Source organism: Hemitrygon akajei, chromosome 5 (genome assembly GCF_048418815.1).
Source record: "Hemitrygon akajei chromosome 5, sHemAka1.3, whole genome shotgun sequence".
NCBI lineage: Eukaryota > Metazoa > Chordata > Chondrichthyes > Myliobatiformes > Dasyatidae > Hemitrygon > Hemitrygon akajei.
This window is the reverse complement of record NC_133128.1, coordinates 155273931-155287838: the sequence shown is the minus strand read 5'-3', so window position 1 is coordinate 155287838 and position 13908 is coordinate 155273931. Positions and strand designations below refer to the sequence as shown.

At 38.8% G+C, this 13908-nt stretch overlaps 2 protein-coding genes across 5 annotated transcripts in view; one reads left to right on the top strand and one right to left on the bottom strand.

The window, feature by feature from the left end:
* Positions 1-9055, top strand: part of slc39a10 (solute carrier family 39 member 10) — a 59185-nt gene extending 50130 nt beyond the window's left edge. For all 4 annotated transcript variants that reach the window (XM_073046960.1, XM_073046957.1, XM_073046959.1 and 1 more), the window contains 2 exons: positions 2348-2538; positions 7955-9055. In XM_073046960.1, coding sequence (XP_072903061.1) covers positions 2348-2538; positions 7955-8101 — 338 coding nt within the window. In that variant the 3' untranslated portion in view covers positions 8102-9055. The remainder of the gene's footprint in view (positions 1-2347; positions 2539-7954) is intronic.
* The window catches only part of dnah7 (dynein, axonemal, heavy chain 7), a 262198-nt gene continuing 257311 nt past the window's right edge, over positions 9022-13908 (bottom strand). The window contains exons 63-64 of the mRNA XM_073046961.1: positions 9773-9876; positions 9022-9479 (exon numbers count right to left, since the gene is read on the bottom strand). Coding sequence (XP_072903062.1) covers positions 9273-9479; positions 9773-9876 — 311 coding nt within the window. The 3' untranslated portion in view covers positions 9022-9272. The remainder of the gene's footprint in view (positions 9480-9772; positions 9877-13908) is intronic.

The following is a 13908-nucleotide window of genomic DNA, read 5'->3' as shown; positions in this document are numbered from 1 at the left end:
TTTGGGACAAATCAATTTTTATTGTATCTACACAACTATTCTTTTGCTCAAAACAATTACTAGCAAATCCAATAATCTATTGCTGCCCTCAAAAACAGTTTAATCTGTTTCTTGGATTCTTTTTTCCCCTTTTTTTCAGCTATATTGTTGGAAATAACACAAGAGAATCTGTAGTTCAGGTGCTGAGTTCATTTTGTCTGCCCTGTTTCCAATTGGCAGTGGATGTGAAAAAACTTCCACACTACAAATGTGATATACTGCAATTGTCTGCTTCTTGATTTTCTTGTCATTTAACAAGTAATGGCATTTTTTTTTCAAAAGTTTATGTAATTACCTAAATTTTCTCTTGGTGAAGTAGTAACATTAAAGCAGCTATATTTCCTTCACCTTTGGAGAAAACTGAAATAAAAAATCGAGTGCAAGAGGTTTCTTTCTTTAGAACTAGCTTCTTCTATCACTCTAAAGGACAACTGGAACAGAAGTATTGAAATTCTTTCGCTCCAAGATATAATATGAAGCCTCCATTTCTTGACACATCAAAATGAATTTTGTGAGGATAGAACCACATTATTTAAAAGCAGATATTTTTCTGTTAAAATGCCAGTAGTATTGGGAATCTGAAAAATTAGGCATGAGGTTAAATACAGATGCTACAGTGAGAGAGTAATAGAGAGATTTGGTTTGCTTTGGCAAATCTGGGAAGCAAATTATTAATAATTTTATCATACTAAAATGCCTTGTTAGCTGTGGGATAAGCAATATATTGATCCAAAAATAAATATTTTGGTAGCCATATAAATAACTAACACCTGTTCTCTTTCCTGGGCTTTAGAGCTGTTGCTAAATGTATCTTGATATTTGACTTGTGCAGTACTCTGTAGGATTTCTGAATGTTAATTTGGTGTTTAGTGTGTGTTTTACTGAAATTAATACATTAGAGTTGTATTATAATCCAACCACAATGACAGTTTGAGACAAGATAAATGCTGGGTATGCTTAATACAATTGAAGTCACCCTAAACCCACCTGTTGTTTTGTGATAAGCAATGTTACATAAGAACATAAGACATAGGAGAAGAATTAGACCATTCGGCCTATCATTGCTGATCCATTTTCCCTGTCAACCCAATTCTCCTGTCTTCTCCCCATAAGCTTTCATGCCTTGACTAATCAAGAACCTATCAATCTCCTCCTCAAAGACACCCAATCACCTGGCCTCCAAAGCTGCCAGTGGCAATTAACTCCACAAATTCACCACCATCAGGCTAAAGAAATTCCTCATCTTCATTCTAAATGGACGTCCTTCTATTCTGACTTTGCCCTCTAGTTCTAGACTCCCTCTCAGGATGTGAGGGAAACATCCTCTCCACAATCACTCTAGCTAGCCCTTTTAACATTCAAAAAGTTTCAATGAGACTTCCTCACCACACTCCACCCCCACCCCTACCATTCTTTTAAATTTCAGTGACTGGCTCAGAGCCATCAAATGGTCGTCATATCCCTTTCATTTCAGATTCATTCTCGTGAACTTCCTCTGAATCCTCTCCAATGTCAGCACATTTTGGATAAGAACCCCAAAACTGCTCACAGTACTCCCAAGTGAGAGCTCACAAGTGCTTTACAAAGTTTCAGCATTACATCCTTGCTTTTATATTCTAGTCCGCTCTAAATGAATGCTAGCACTGCATTTGCCTTCCTCACCACTGACTCAACCTGCAAGTTAGCCTTTAGAGAATCCTAAATGAGTCCCTTTGCACTTAAGATTTTTGACTTTTCTGCCCATTTAGAAAATAGTCTATACTTATGTTCCTTCTATTAAAGTGCATGATAGTACACTTCCTGGCACTGTAATCCATCTGCCCACTTCTTTGCCCATTCTCCTAATCTCTCTTAAGTCCTTTTGTAACCTCTCTGCTTCTTCAACAATACCTGCCCCTCCACCTATCCTCATATCGTCCACAAATTTGGCCACAAAGCATGAAAAGAAATGGTCCCAATACCAACCAGAAAAGGCTGTCTTTTTTCCCCACTCTTGCCTCCTGCCAGTCAGCGTTCTACCTATCTTTCCTGTAATACTACTGGTTCTCGTCTTGTTAAGCAGCTCGTGTGCGGCACCTTGTCAGATGCCTTTGGAAAATCCAAATAAATAACATCCACTTACACTCCTTAGGTATCCTGCTGTTATTTCCTCAAAGCATCCGAACAGATTTGACAGGCAAGATTTCCCTTTAAGGAAACACTTAGATTTTTAAAATTAAAACATCTGATCCAAATGAAATTTTAAAAAATCAATTAAAAAAGTGGGATCTTACAGTTTTGTAACTTTTGTAATTTTTTTTCTCTCCAGGTGATTTTGCTGTTTTAATTAATGCAGGAATGTCTGTGAAACAAGCTATCGTTTACAACCTCATGTCAGCTCTACTTGCATATGTTGGTGTAGTAATAGGTATAGCTGTGGGACAGTATACCCATAATTTAACCCAGTGGATCTTTGCCATCACGGCAGGCATGTTCCTATATGTGGCATTGGTAGATATGGTAAGTACTATTGGACAATATAATCTGCATCGTTGTGCCATAAGGTATGCACTTCAGTAATTAAATTGAACCTAATTTTAACAGTTTTCTAAATTATTGCCAAACCTTTTACTAAATCAGCAAACATAAAACATTCTTAAAAATGAGTAACGTGTCATATTTATTTGATAAAAACCTCACTAGAAATTGTGATTACAATACCTAAACTTATCATTAAATTGTGTTTTATTAGCAGTTTATGTAAATTGTTCTGTCAGTATAAATTAGTTGTAAACATTTAAAAATTCACATTCCAATTTGCTCCAGATCCAAGATGTGGGTAATGAAGAATGAGCAGTTTTGGTTCTTGCACTGAATCTCGTCACTTTTTTGTTGGATTACGTCTGTTTTTTTAATTTGTTTCAAATGCTCGACTTATTTTCTTTAGTTCCTTTTTTTCCTTTTCATGTTGAACTTAACAAGTAGCTTAGCAGTTATTTCAATTGCTAATTTTAAAACCCATTGGAAAATTAAGAGTGCAATTAAAATTTTCCAAATGCTTTCATTCAATTGAGATTTCTATTCTTTCTCTACTGTTCACCAACCTCTCTCATTATACGCAAGCTGATTTCGCTGAATTAAAAAAAAGATTACTCTAGGGGAAGTGGATTTAATGATCTTTAAAAATCTATTTCATCAAATTTAAGTTGAACTTAAATGAAAGTTCTCCAAGTCATAAAATGCAGGCATAGGCTTTATGGATGTGCACTTTTTAAATATTGCTGAGGGTTTTTTTTAATACTATATTATTAAGCTCTTCTGCACTGAGAGTTTGGGACAACGGAGTGAAGAAAGGCAGAGTCCAGTATTCCCCTTGCTTTTGCAATACTGACGCCATTATTATATTCTAGCTCCTTTCATATAAAACAAAACCTTTGAAAAACCCTTCAGTTGGGAAAACAAAATCAATAATTATTTGAAAGGGCCTTAAACTTCTGCTCATTAAATAAGATGAGTCTGAGTATTTGAGGAACACTATGAGTGTTTGAGGAACATTTGAGGAATCATTCTTTTTTACATTTATTGGCTTCCAATTATTGTATATTAATAGTAGTCCATGCTTTCATATTATAGAAGATACTGCAATTAGACTATTAACTTTGTATCTTTGTTTTTGAAGCATTTTAATTCCATTTTCTTATTTATTCTTCAGTTAGCAAAATGTTTAATGGGAAAATGGTAGTTTAAATATCTTAATTAGTTTTGAGAGCTGTAAAGTACAATCAAAGACAAGAAATTTCAGTCCCCTCTGTACCATATTCAAAATATGAGTTACTTAAGTGTCATTCAATTCATGTCAAACTCTAGGTTCAAAGGAATTTGATCCTCTGATCTGTTGCTAAACCTGGTCCCAGTTGCTGGCACTAGTCACGCTCCACAGGAAGCTTGCTCAAAGAATGGAGTTGTTGCTGGCTTCCTGCTTTGCCAGTAGTGGCCCTCTGGTCCTGAGTGGAGGACAAGGGGATCAGGATGGGTTCTGGGGCAGTGTGTGGGGTGATTATTTCTGTAGTGATCCTTATTGTGGCCACTGAGAATAGTCGAGTAAGATGGCTCTTTAGAGTCAGTCAGTAAGTTGTTGCAGTATAGAATTTGTTACACAATGGATCAATAAATATTGTTTATCAAGTATTGATCAGCTACCTGCTTTGCAGAAGTTTGCCAGTTTAGATTGGAGAAACAATGTTGAACAATTTCAGTTCTTCCATACTGATATGAAATTATTGACAAAGATCAGGTGTGCTGCAGTTAATTCTAAAGGACTATTTGTGGATATTGTGGCTACAGCCTAACGGTGAAGAAAATAACCAAGCTGCCATTCACCTTCAGGCAGCAATAATTCATTGTTTTGCATTAGGCATGAAGACCTACTGAATGTATTTTTGTCAAAATGTCTTTAATAGTATTGAAAACTCCCTGGTATTTGTAGGGAAACTGAAATATAAATACAGAATGCAGAATAAGCATCAACACTGATCCCACCAACTCATTGGAATATTAATTGTAAGAATTTAGAGAGGATATATTGTTAACTACACTGAAATGTAATGCAATGCTGCCTATTCCACTTACAGAATCAGAATCAGACTTTAATCGCCAAGTACCTATGCACATACAAGGAATTTACTTCCGGCAGATGTTGTCTCTCTGCTCATAACAATAATAATGATAAATATAAATGAAAATATAGATTATACATACAGGTAGTACAATCCAAGTAATAGCCGACAGTTAACCGGCAGTTAACTGTTCAGCAAAGTGACCGCAGTAGGGAAAAAACTTCTCCAATGCCTATTAGTCTTAGTCTGGAGGGATCTGAAGCGCCTACCAGACGGATTCTCACTTGGAGGTTGAAAAATTTCAATTTGTCCCTATTAATATTGAGCAGCTGTTCTGGCCTCTTAAGATAATGGAGAAAAATTGCATCGTTTGAAACCAGGACTAGGAATGAAGAATCTTCTTAATCTTAATCCCTGAAAGGTTCTGTATGATCCACTGTCAGTACAAACCCCACCTGCAATTCAGTAGATTAAGGTACTTAAAACATAATTTCATCCATAGAGATGACACAAGTAGTTTCCTGCCTTGGGAATTCTGGGCAGCTGCATGCATTTATCAAGCACCTGTAAAAGTTTCACTGCAATAAAACTGAACATTTCACATATAAACCATCCAAAACAAAATTGATGAACTGCAGTGCACTAATTAGATTGGAACATTATCAGTTCTGTCCTTGTCAACCTCCTCGCATTTTATTTTCAAATTGACAGTAATACATGGAGAGCATCATTTAAGGATCTCATCTAAGTCTGTCTTTCAGACATTTTGCTGATTTTGCTCCTTTCTATTCAGATGCTGTACACTTACTGCTTTTTAGCAACTGAAGTTTGTGGCATCTGTGCAAAATTCTTCAATAGCACATTTTATCATTGCAGCATACTAATGGAAAAATGTTGGATGAAATTAAATATGTGAAAAATTTAACATGATGTACTCAAGGATCCACTGGTCCAAGTAAAGAACCTGGTGTATAGACAGTAAAAGAAAATTAGTCAAAATGTTAGATACACTAAAAATTGAAAGAAGGAAGTACACAGTTGGCTGTATATAGAGTAGCTAAATCACGAAGTTCACATTGGTTTGCACCTTGCGTTAAGGGACAGATAGTAATTCTAAAAGTGCAGGCTTAGGTGTATTGATGATGTCAAGGAACTGAAGAATTCCAATGGTGAATCATTGCTCAAAAAGGGAAGCGACCACAGTCTACTTTATTTGCAGAAACAATAATCCAGGACAGATGAGAAAATCTGCAGATGCTGGAAATCCAAGCAACACACACAAAATGCTGAAGGAACTTGCAGGCCAGGCAGCATTCATGGAGACGAGTAAATAGTCGGCATTTCAGGCTAAGACCTGCATCAGGAGTGGAAAATAAAATGAGTTAGAGCAGGAGGTGGGTGGAGGGAGAAAACTGCTCCCTTTCCCCACCTTCTTGCTCTAACTTCTCATCTTTTTTTTCTAGTTCTGATGAAGGATCTCAGCCTGAAAAGTCAACTGTTTACTCTTTTCCATGGATGCTGCATGGCCTGCTGATTTCTGCCAGCATTTTGTGTGAATCCAGGACAGAATTAAGTTAGTTGGGAGTATCAATTATTGGAAGCCAGTGCAGATTTGTGAAAGGCAAATAACCCGTTTGGCCAAACAGTGACACAACTGTTAGTTTTTTCACTTTAATGAGAGTAGTTTGACTTGATGAGAATAGACTTCCAAAAGGTATGCAGAGTTGGGCAGAAAAATGGCAGATGGAGTTCAATCCGGACAAGTGTGAGGTGATGCATTTTGGAAGGACAAACCAGAAGGCTGAGTACAGGATTAATGGTCAGTTACTTAAGAGTGTGGATGAACAAAGGGACCTTGGGGTTCAAATCCATATATCCCTCAAGGTCGCTGCACAGGTTGATAGGGTAGTTAAGAAGGCCTATGGGATGTTAGGCTTCATTAACAGGGGGATTGAGTTCAAGAGTAGAGAGGTCATGTTGCAACTCTACAAATCTCTGGTGAGACCTCACTTAGAGTATTGTGTTCAATTCTGGTCACCTCATTATAGGAAGGATGTGGAAGCTGTGGAGAGGGTGCAGAGGAGATTTACCAGGATGTTGCCTGGTTTGGACAACAAGTCATATGAAGCAAGGTTAGCAGAGCTGGGACTTTTCTCTTTGGAGCATAGAAGAATGAGAGGGGACTTGATAGAGGTCTACAAGATTATGAGAGGCATAGATAGGGTGGATAGTCAGTACCTGTTTTCCAGGGCACCAATAGCAAACACCAGAGGGCATATGTACAAAATTAAGGGAGGGAAGTTTAGGGGAGACATTGGGGTAAGTTTTTTACACAGAGGGTTGTGAGTGCCTGGAATGACTTGCCAGGGATGGTGGTGGAGGCTAAAACATTAGGGGTATTTAAGAGCCTCTTGGACAGGCACATGGATGAAAGAAAAATGGAGGGTTATGGGGTAGTGTGGGTTTAGTACTTTTTTTTAAGGATTATATGGGTTGGCACAACATGGAGGGCTGAAGGGCCTGTACTGTTCTATGGTATCCAGTTAAAATGTCAGTAAAGTTGAACTCCACCGCATAAAGCCAGTGGCTTCATGAGTGAGAAATTAGCTTGGCTCCAAGAATGTGATAAGGTATGGATAGTTTTTCAAGGTGCTAGGTAATCGGGGGAGTAGTACTGCTGATGGATCAGTGCTAGGGCCATAAACTTTTATGATCATGACCTGGATGCAAAGAGGAAGTTACAGAGTATACACGTGTCTGGAATGAGCAGAATGTGTCAGATTAAGTTGAACACATGAAAGTGATACTTGACATGTTTTGATAAGATGAATTGGGTAGACAATGTGAAGTATACAATTCTTTTTTTTTAAATCTACATTGTGTTGTAAATAAGAGCATTCTGTGTCTACGTACATAAATGTTTGAAAGTAGGACAAGTTGAGAAATTGATTAAAGGTGATAAGAACCTGGACTTAGAGGTGTGCAGTACAAAAGCAAGAAACCGGTAATGAAACACTGGCTATATTACAATTTGAATGTTCTGATGTTAAAATTTTTATCAAATATATTTCATAGCTTATGAGGGAAGGCTGAAGAATTTGGGAATGTTGAGAGGGATATGATAGTTCAAATAATGCATTCAGATAGAATGTACAAAGGCAAATTGTTCCCTTTGATGGAAAAGATGAGAGCTAAAGATTTATGTACTTCCATGATGAATAGGATTGGGAAAAATTTATAATAGCAGGATAGATGTATTAATTGAAATGTTTGCTTTCAAAATAAATCCTAATTGCTTCTTCACTTCTCCTCATGTTCAGTTACCAGAAATGCTACATCGTCCAACGGATAATCGTAGCCAGGCTAACATTGGGCACTTTGTTCTACAGAATGCTGGGATGCTCTGTGGGTTTGCCATCATGCTGCTAATTGCCATTTTTGAGGATCAAATTGTAATCCACTTGTAACAATTAACAGTTTTGATGAGAACTATTGTATGGTCCTTTTTGCCTTGTATGTAACAATTGAGTGGTACATGTACTTTTCAGAGCAAATTGTGATACTTGTTAGCACAATAGATTAATTTCCACAACAGCTGCTGTTTGTCAGTTGGTTTGATGCAAGATTGCCTCCATGGTTCAGTATGAAACTTAAATAATCAACTTATTTTAAATATCTATGGAGAAGACAAAATCAATGCTTAAATATTTAGTACAATTAGATCAGGAAAAGTGATATGTGTAACAGCTATTTGGAGAACTTTCTCTCGCATGCCTTGTATTGGGTGTTTGTTTATGGGTGGCAGTACCAACTGTAATGCCATCTAGATTCATGGTGCTGTTTCATGAGAACTCATTATCAGTGTCGCACATAATACAAGTTCTGGTTTAGGTTTGAAAATGATGTACATTATTGCCTAATTGCCGATGGTGTCAAATGGGTTAAATTTTAACATTCCTCCTATTGTAATACCTCAGAACCAGGTTTACGTGTCCCTAAGTAATCAGCTAGATTGCTTGCTATTTGTATTAGTTTGGAGTTAATTTTTGTATGCCCACTTTAGCCTGTCACTGTGTGACATTTCCTTTTGTCACTGTATAAATCAATGTATAATCGATCATATGTGATCAAGTGCAGCTGGCCAAAATATGATAAATGTAAGTTGTGGAACCTGTGATTCTTGTGGATATTGATAATTCATCATAAAAGCCAAAGATTATGGAACCTGACCAATTAATTTGAAGTTTGTGGAAAAGTTCAGTGTTAAGGTACCATAGACTTTGTGTTTGTTACAAGTGAAATCAAAAAGCATTTTGCTTATCAGTAAACAAAAGTTTTGATGTTCTAAGCTTGTATTATACTAATTTGAACGAACAAAACTGGTTATTTGAAGTTTTACTTAATAAATTCCTGACAATGCACACCACTGTTTTATTGTATTGTTGCACATACAATTATAAAGGAGTATTCAAACAAAAATGTACCAACAAAAATAATTAGAAAGATCTACAGTGAAAAATAAAACCAATTGTTATATTTTTTAAATTACCCTAACTCCACAGGTACCAAATACAAAATGACATTTGTAACATCCATACACACTTTCAGTGGATAATTTCAATGCAGGTAAGAACATTATTAAGAACTAAGTTGACAGAGCAGAGCAACTCCACGGCCAATCCAGTGTTCAGAAGGCTGATCAGTGGGGATTCGCATTGCAATCACAAAGTTTGTGGAATGTCCAGTTGTGGACAGTGTACCCCTTCTTTCACTGGTCTTGTAAACTGGACAGATGTAAACTGGGTGTGGTGCAATTTCAGACTTTTTACAAGGCTTTAGCCACATCTGTCAAAGGAAAACGGAACATAAACTACAAATAGTGGCTTTAGTTCTACATGTTACAAGAAGCAAAGGAGAGCGGGCACAGGTGCCAGCTCTTACAGGTAACCAGCCCTGCCTCCAAGGCACCAACCCCTGTCTTTCCCTGCTCTTCCCCTTGGCCTGCTCCATAACTCCGCCCTCTACTCTCCTTTTATCTCCAATTACCCAACCCTTTCCTTTTTCCCCATCGTGTGTCCCTTTCACTTGATTTCTCCCCAGGCCATTCCATCCCAATCCCCTTTCTGCAATAAGCTTACCACCGGCATCAGGTCATAGAGGATTTTGGGATAGGATTCTGCCAGTTTTTGCTTATCCCTGTTCCAGCGTGCTCCATCTAGAAAGAGACCTCTTACGTAGACACCTACAGATAAAACAGTTCATTTTAATTTGCTGAACAATCAAAACTTTTCATTTCAACTCTATTTTCCATATCTAAGCCCTTAATCTTTATTCCTTCCTTCCACTTACCTCCAAAGGCTTCTCTTCCGTCACCTTGTTTCCTTGCATTTCTCTAAGTCTTTGATCTTGGGGGCAGTGTGATAGCATGCTTTACAGTACCAGCGACCTGAATTAAATTCCTGCTGCCTGCAAGGAGATTTTCCCTGTGACCATGTGGGTTTCCTCCCACAGCCCAAAGGTGTTAATAGGTTAATTGGTCATTGTAAATATTGTAAGTTGTCCTGTGATTAGACTGGAATTAAATTGGGGGATTGTTGGGTAATGTGGCTTGAAGGGCCTGTTCCGTGCTGTATGTCAATCAATCAAGATAAATTTTCCCAATCTCCTGCTATTCCATACTTCATTTCTTACTGTAAATATCTAGCTTCCTTCTGGGTTCATCAACTTTGCCGCCTCTATGCTAACATTGACAATTTCCTTCCCATTGATTCCTGCTCTCAAGTTACCTCCAGAATGTTTCAGCAGATGTAAGCAAAGCCATCTATCAACATTTTGTAGATGACTAAATTGGCATAGGCTGATTGGCAAAGACCATCAAAACATGGAGGCACCTTCACAGACTCATGCAACCTCTGATGATCTAGTCTCTGAGCCGGATCTATATCTGAACCTGATGTGAGAGCATCCTTTATAAATGCATTCAGCCCTAAATGGAGTACATGGTCGAGTAGTAAAGATCTGTGTAGCCCTGATGAAGGGTCTTGTCCTGAAAAGTCAACTATTTAGTGTTTTCCATAGATGCTGCCTGGCCTGCTGAGTTCCTTCAGCATTTTGCTTGGATTTCCAGCATCTGCAGATTTTCTCTTGTTTGCGGAAATGGCTGGAGTGTTCACTGAAATCTTTAATGTTTTACTTCCTCTGTTTGAGGTACTCAATTGCTGCAAGCAGGCTTCAATTATACTGGCGCCTAAGAAGAACGTAACCTGCCTCAATTACTGTTGTCCAATAGTATTTACATTGATAATGATAAAGTGTTTTGAGAGACTGGTAACAAAATATCAACTTATGCCTGAAAAGCAACTTGGATCCACTCCAATTTGCCTACCAGAACAACAGGTCCACAGTAGATGCCATCTCATTGGCTCTTCACACAACCCTGGAAAATCTGGACAGCAAAGATGCCATCCTCGCTCAGAACTAATCAGTAAGCTGCGAGACCTTGGCTGCAATACCTCCTTGTACAATTGAATTAGGGATTTCCTCACTTGTAAACCACAGTCCATTCAGATTGGCAAAAACATCTCCACAATCTCCATCAGCACAAGGTGCACCACATGGCTGTGTGCTTAGCACCCTGCTCTACCTATGTTTGTATTGCTAAGCACAGTTCCAACACCATATTCAAGTTTGCTAATGACACCACTATTGTGGGTCATATCAAAGGTGGTGATGAATCTGCATACAGGAGGGAGACTGAAAATTGGCAACAACCGCTCACTCTATGTCAGCAAGACCAAGGAACAGATTATAGACATTAGGAGAGGAAAACCAAATGTCCACACATCAGAGGATCAGAAGTAGAGAGGGTGAGCAACTTTAAATTCCTGGATGTTATTATTACAAAGGACCTATCCTGGGCCCAGCATGTAATTGCAATTGTAAAGGAAGCATGGCAGTACCTCTACTTCCTTAGGAGACTGCAGAGATTTGATATGTCATCAAAAACTGATAAGATTTCTTTTGATGTGTAGTGGAGAGTGTACTGACTGGCTGCATCACGGCCTGGTATGGAAAATACCAATGCCTCTGAATGGAAAATTCTACAAAAGGTAGTAGATTTGGCCCAGTATATCACAAGTAAAGCCCTCCCAATTATTGAGCACGTCTACACGAACTACGAGCATAGGAAAGAAGCATCCATCAAGAGATCCTCAGCACCCAGGCCATGCTGTTCTTTTGTTGCTGTCATCAGGTAAAAGGTACAAGTGTCTCAGGATTAATAGAACATAAAATAGTACAGCACATTACAGGCCCTTTGACCCACAATGTTGTGCTGACCCTTAAACCCTGCCTCCCATATAACCCCCCACCTTAAATTCCTCCGTATACCTGTCGAGTAGTCTCTTAACCACATTCACATCACCAGTTCAAGGACAGTTACTACCCCTCAACCATCAGGCTCTTGAATAAAACTATACTCACTTGCCCAACCATTGAATTGTCCCTACAACCAATAATTTCCCTTTAAGGACTCTTTATCTTGTTATTTCATGCTCTCATTATTTATTGCTATTTATTTATATTTGCATTTGCACAATTTGTTGTCTTCTGGTTGATCTTTCATTGTTACAATTCTATAGATTCGCTGAGAATGCAGAGAAGTGAATCTCGGGGATATATGTGGTTACATATTTGTACACTGATAATAACATTTATTTTGAACTTTGAACGTCAGGATGCACTTTATTGAATACAACTCAGCATTCAATATTATCATCCCGTCAAAACTAATCAATAAGCTTCAAGTGCTTGGCCTCAATGCCTCCTTGTGCAACTGGATCCTCAATTTTCTCACGTGCAGACTCCAGTTGGTTCTGATTGGCAACAATATTTCCTCCGTAATCTCAATCACCATAGGTGCTTCTCCCCTGCTCTTCTCACTTTATACTTAAGACTGTGAGATTAAGCACAGTTCCAAAGCCATATTGAAAACCTGGCTGAGTGGTGCCACAATCAACAACCTCTCATCGATGTCAGCAAGAGCAAAGAGCTGATTATTGACTTTAGGAGGAGAAACCAAAGGTCCATGAGCCGGTCTCATCGGCTGATCAGAGGTGAAGAGGGTCAGCAACTTCAAATTCCTCCGGTTTCGTTTTTTTTAAAGAGAGGATCTTTCCTGGGTCCAGCATGCAAGTGAAGTTATGAACAAGACACGCCAGCACCTCTACTTTCATAGAAGATTGCAAAGATTCATCTCAAAGTTTAACAAACTTCTATAGATGCGTGGTGAAGAGTATATTGACTGGTTGCATCACAGCCTGGTATAGAAACATAGAAAACCTACTGCACAATATTGTGCCGAACACGTCCCTACCTTAGAAATTACTAGGGGTACCTATAGCCCTCTAATTTACTAAGTTCCATGAACCTATCTAAAAGCCTCTTAAAAGACCCTATCGTATCCGCCTCCATCACCATTGTCCAGCAGCCCATTCCACGCACTCACCACTCTCTAAGTAAAAAACTTATCCCTGACATCTCCTCTGTACCAACTCCCCAGCACCTTAAACCTGTGTCCTTTTGTGGCAACCATTTCAGGCCTGGGAAAAAGCCTCTGACTATCCGTACGATCAATGCCTTGCATCATCTTGTACACCTCTATCAGGTCACCTTTCATCCTCCTTCGCTCCAAGGAGAAAAGGCCGTGTTCACTCAACCTATTCTCATAAGGCATGCTCCCCAATCCAGGCAACATCCTTGTAAATCTCTGCATCCTTTCTATGGCTACCACATCCTTCCTGTAGTGAGGCGACCAGAACTGAGCACAGAACTCCAAGTGGGGTCTGACCAAGGTCCTCTATAGCTGCAACATTACCTCTCAGCTCCTAAATTCAATTCCATGATTGATGAAGGCCAATACACCATACGCCTTCTTAACCACAGAGTCAACCTGCCCAGCTGCTTTGAGCATCCTTTGGACTCGGACCTCAAGATCCCTCTGATCCTCCACACTGCCAAGAGTCTTACCATTAATATTATATTCTGCCATCATATTTGACCAACCTAAATGAACCACCTCACACTTATCTGAGTTGATCTCCAAATGCCACTTCTCAGCCCCATTTTGCATTCGATCAATGTCCCGCTATAACCTCTGACAGCCATCCACACTATCTACAACACCTCCAACCTTTGTGTCATCAGAAAACTTACTAACCCATCCCTCCACTTCCTCATCCAGGTCATTTATAAAATTACAAAGAGTAAGGGTCCC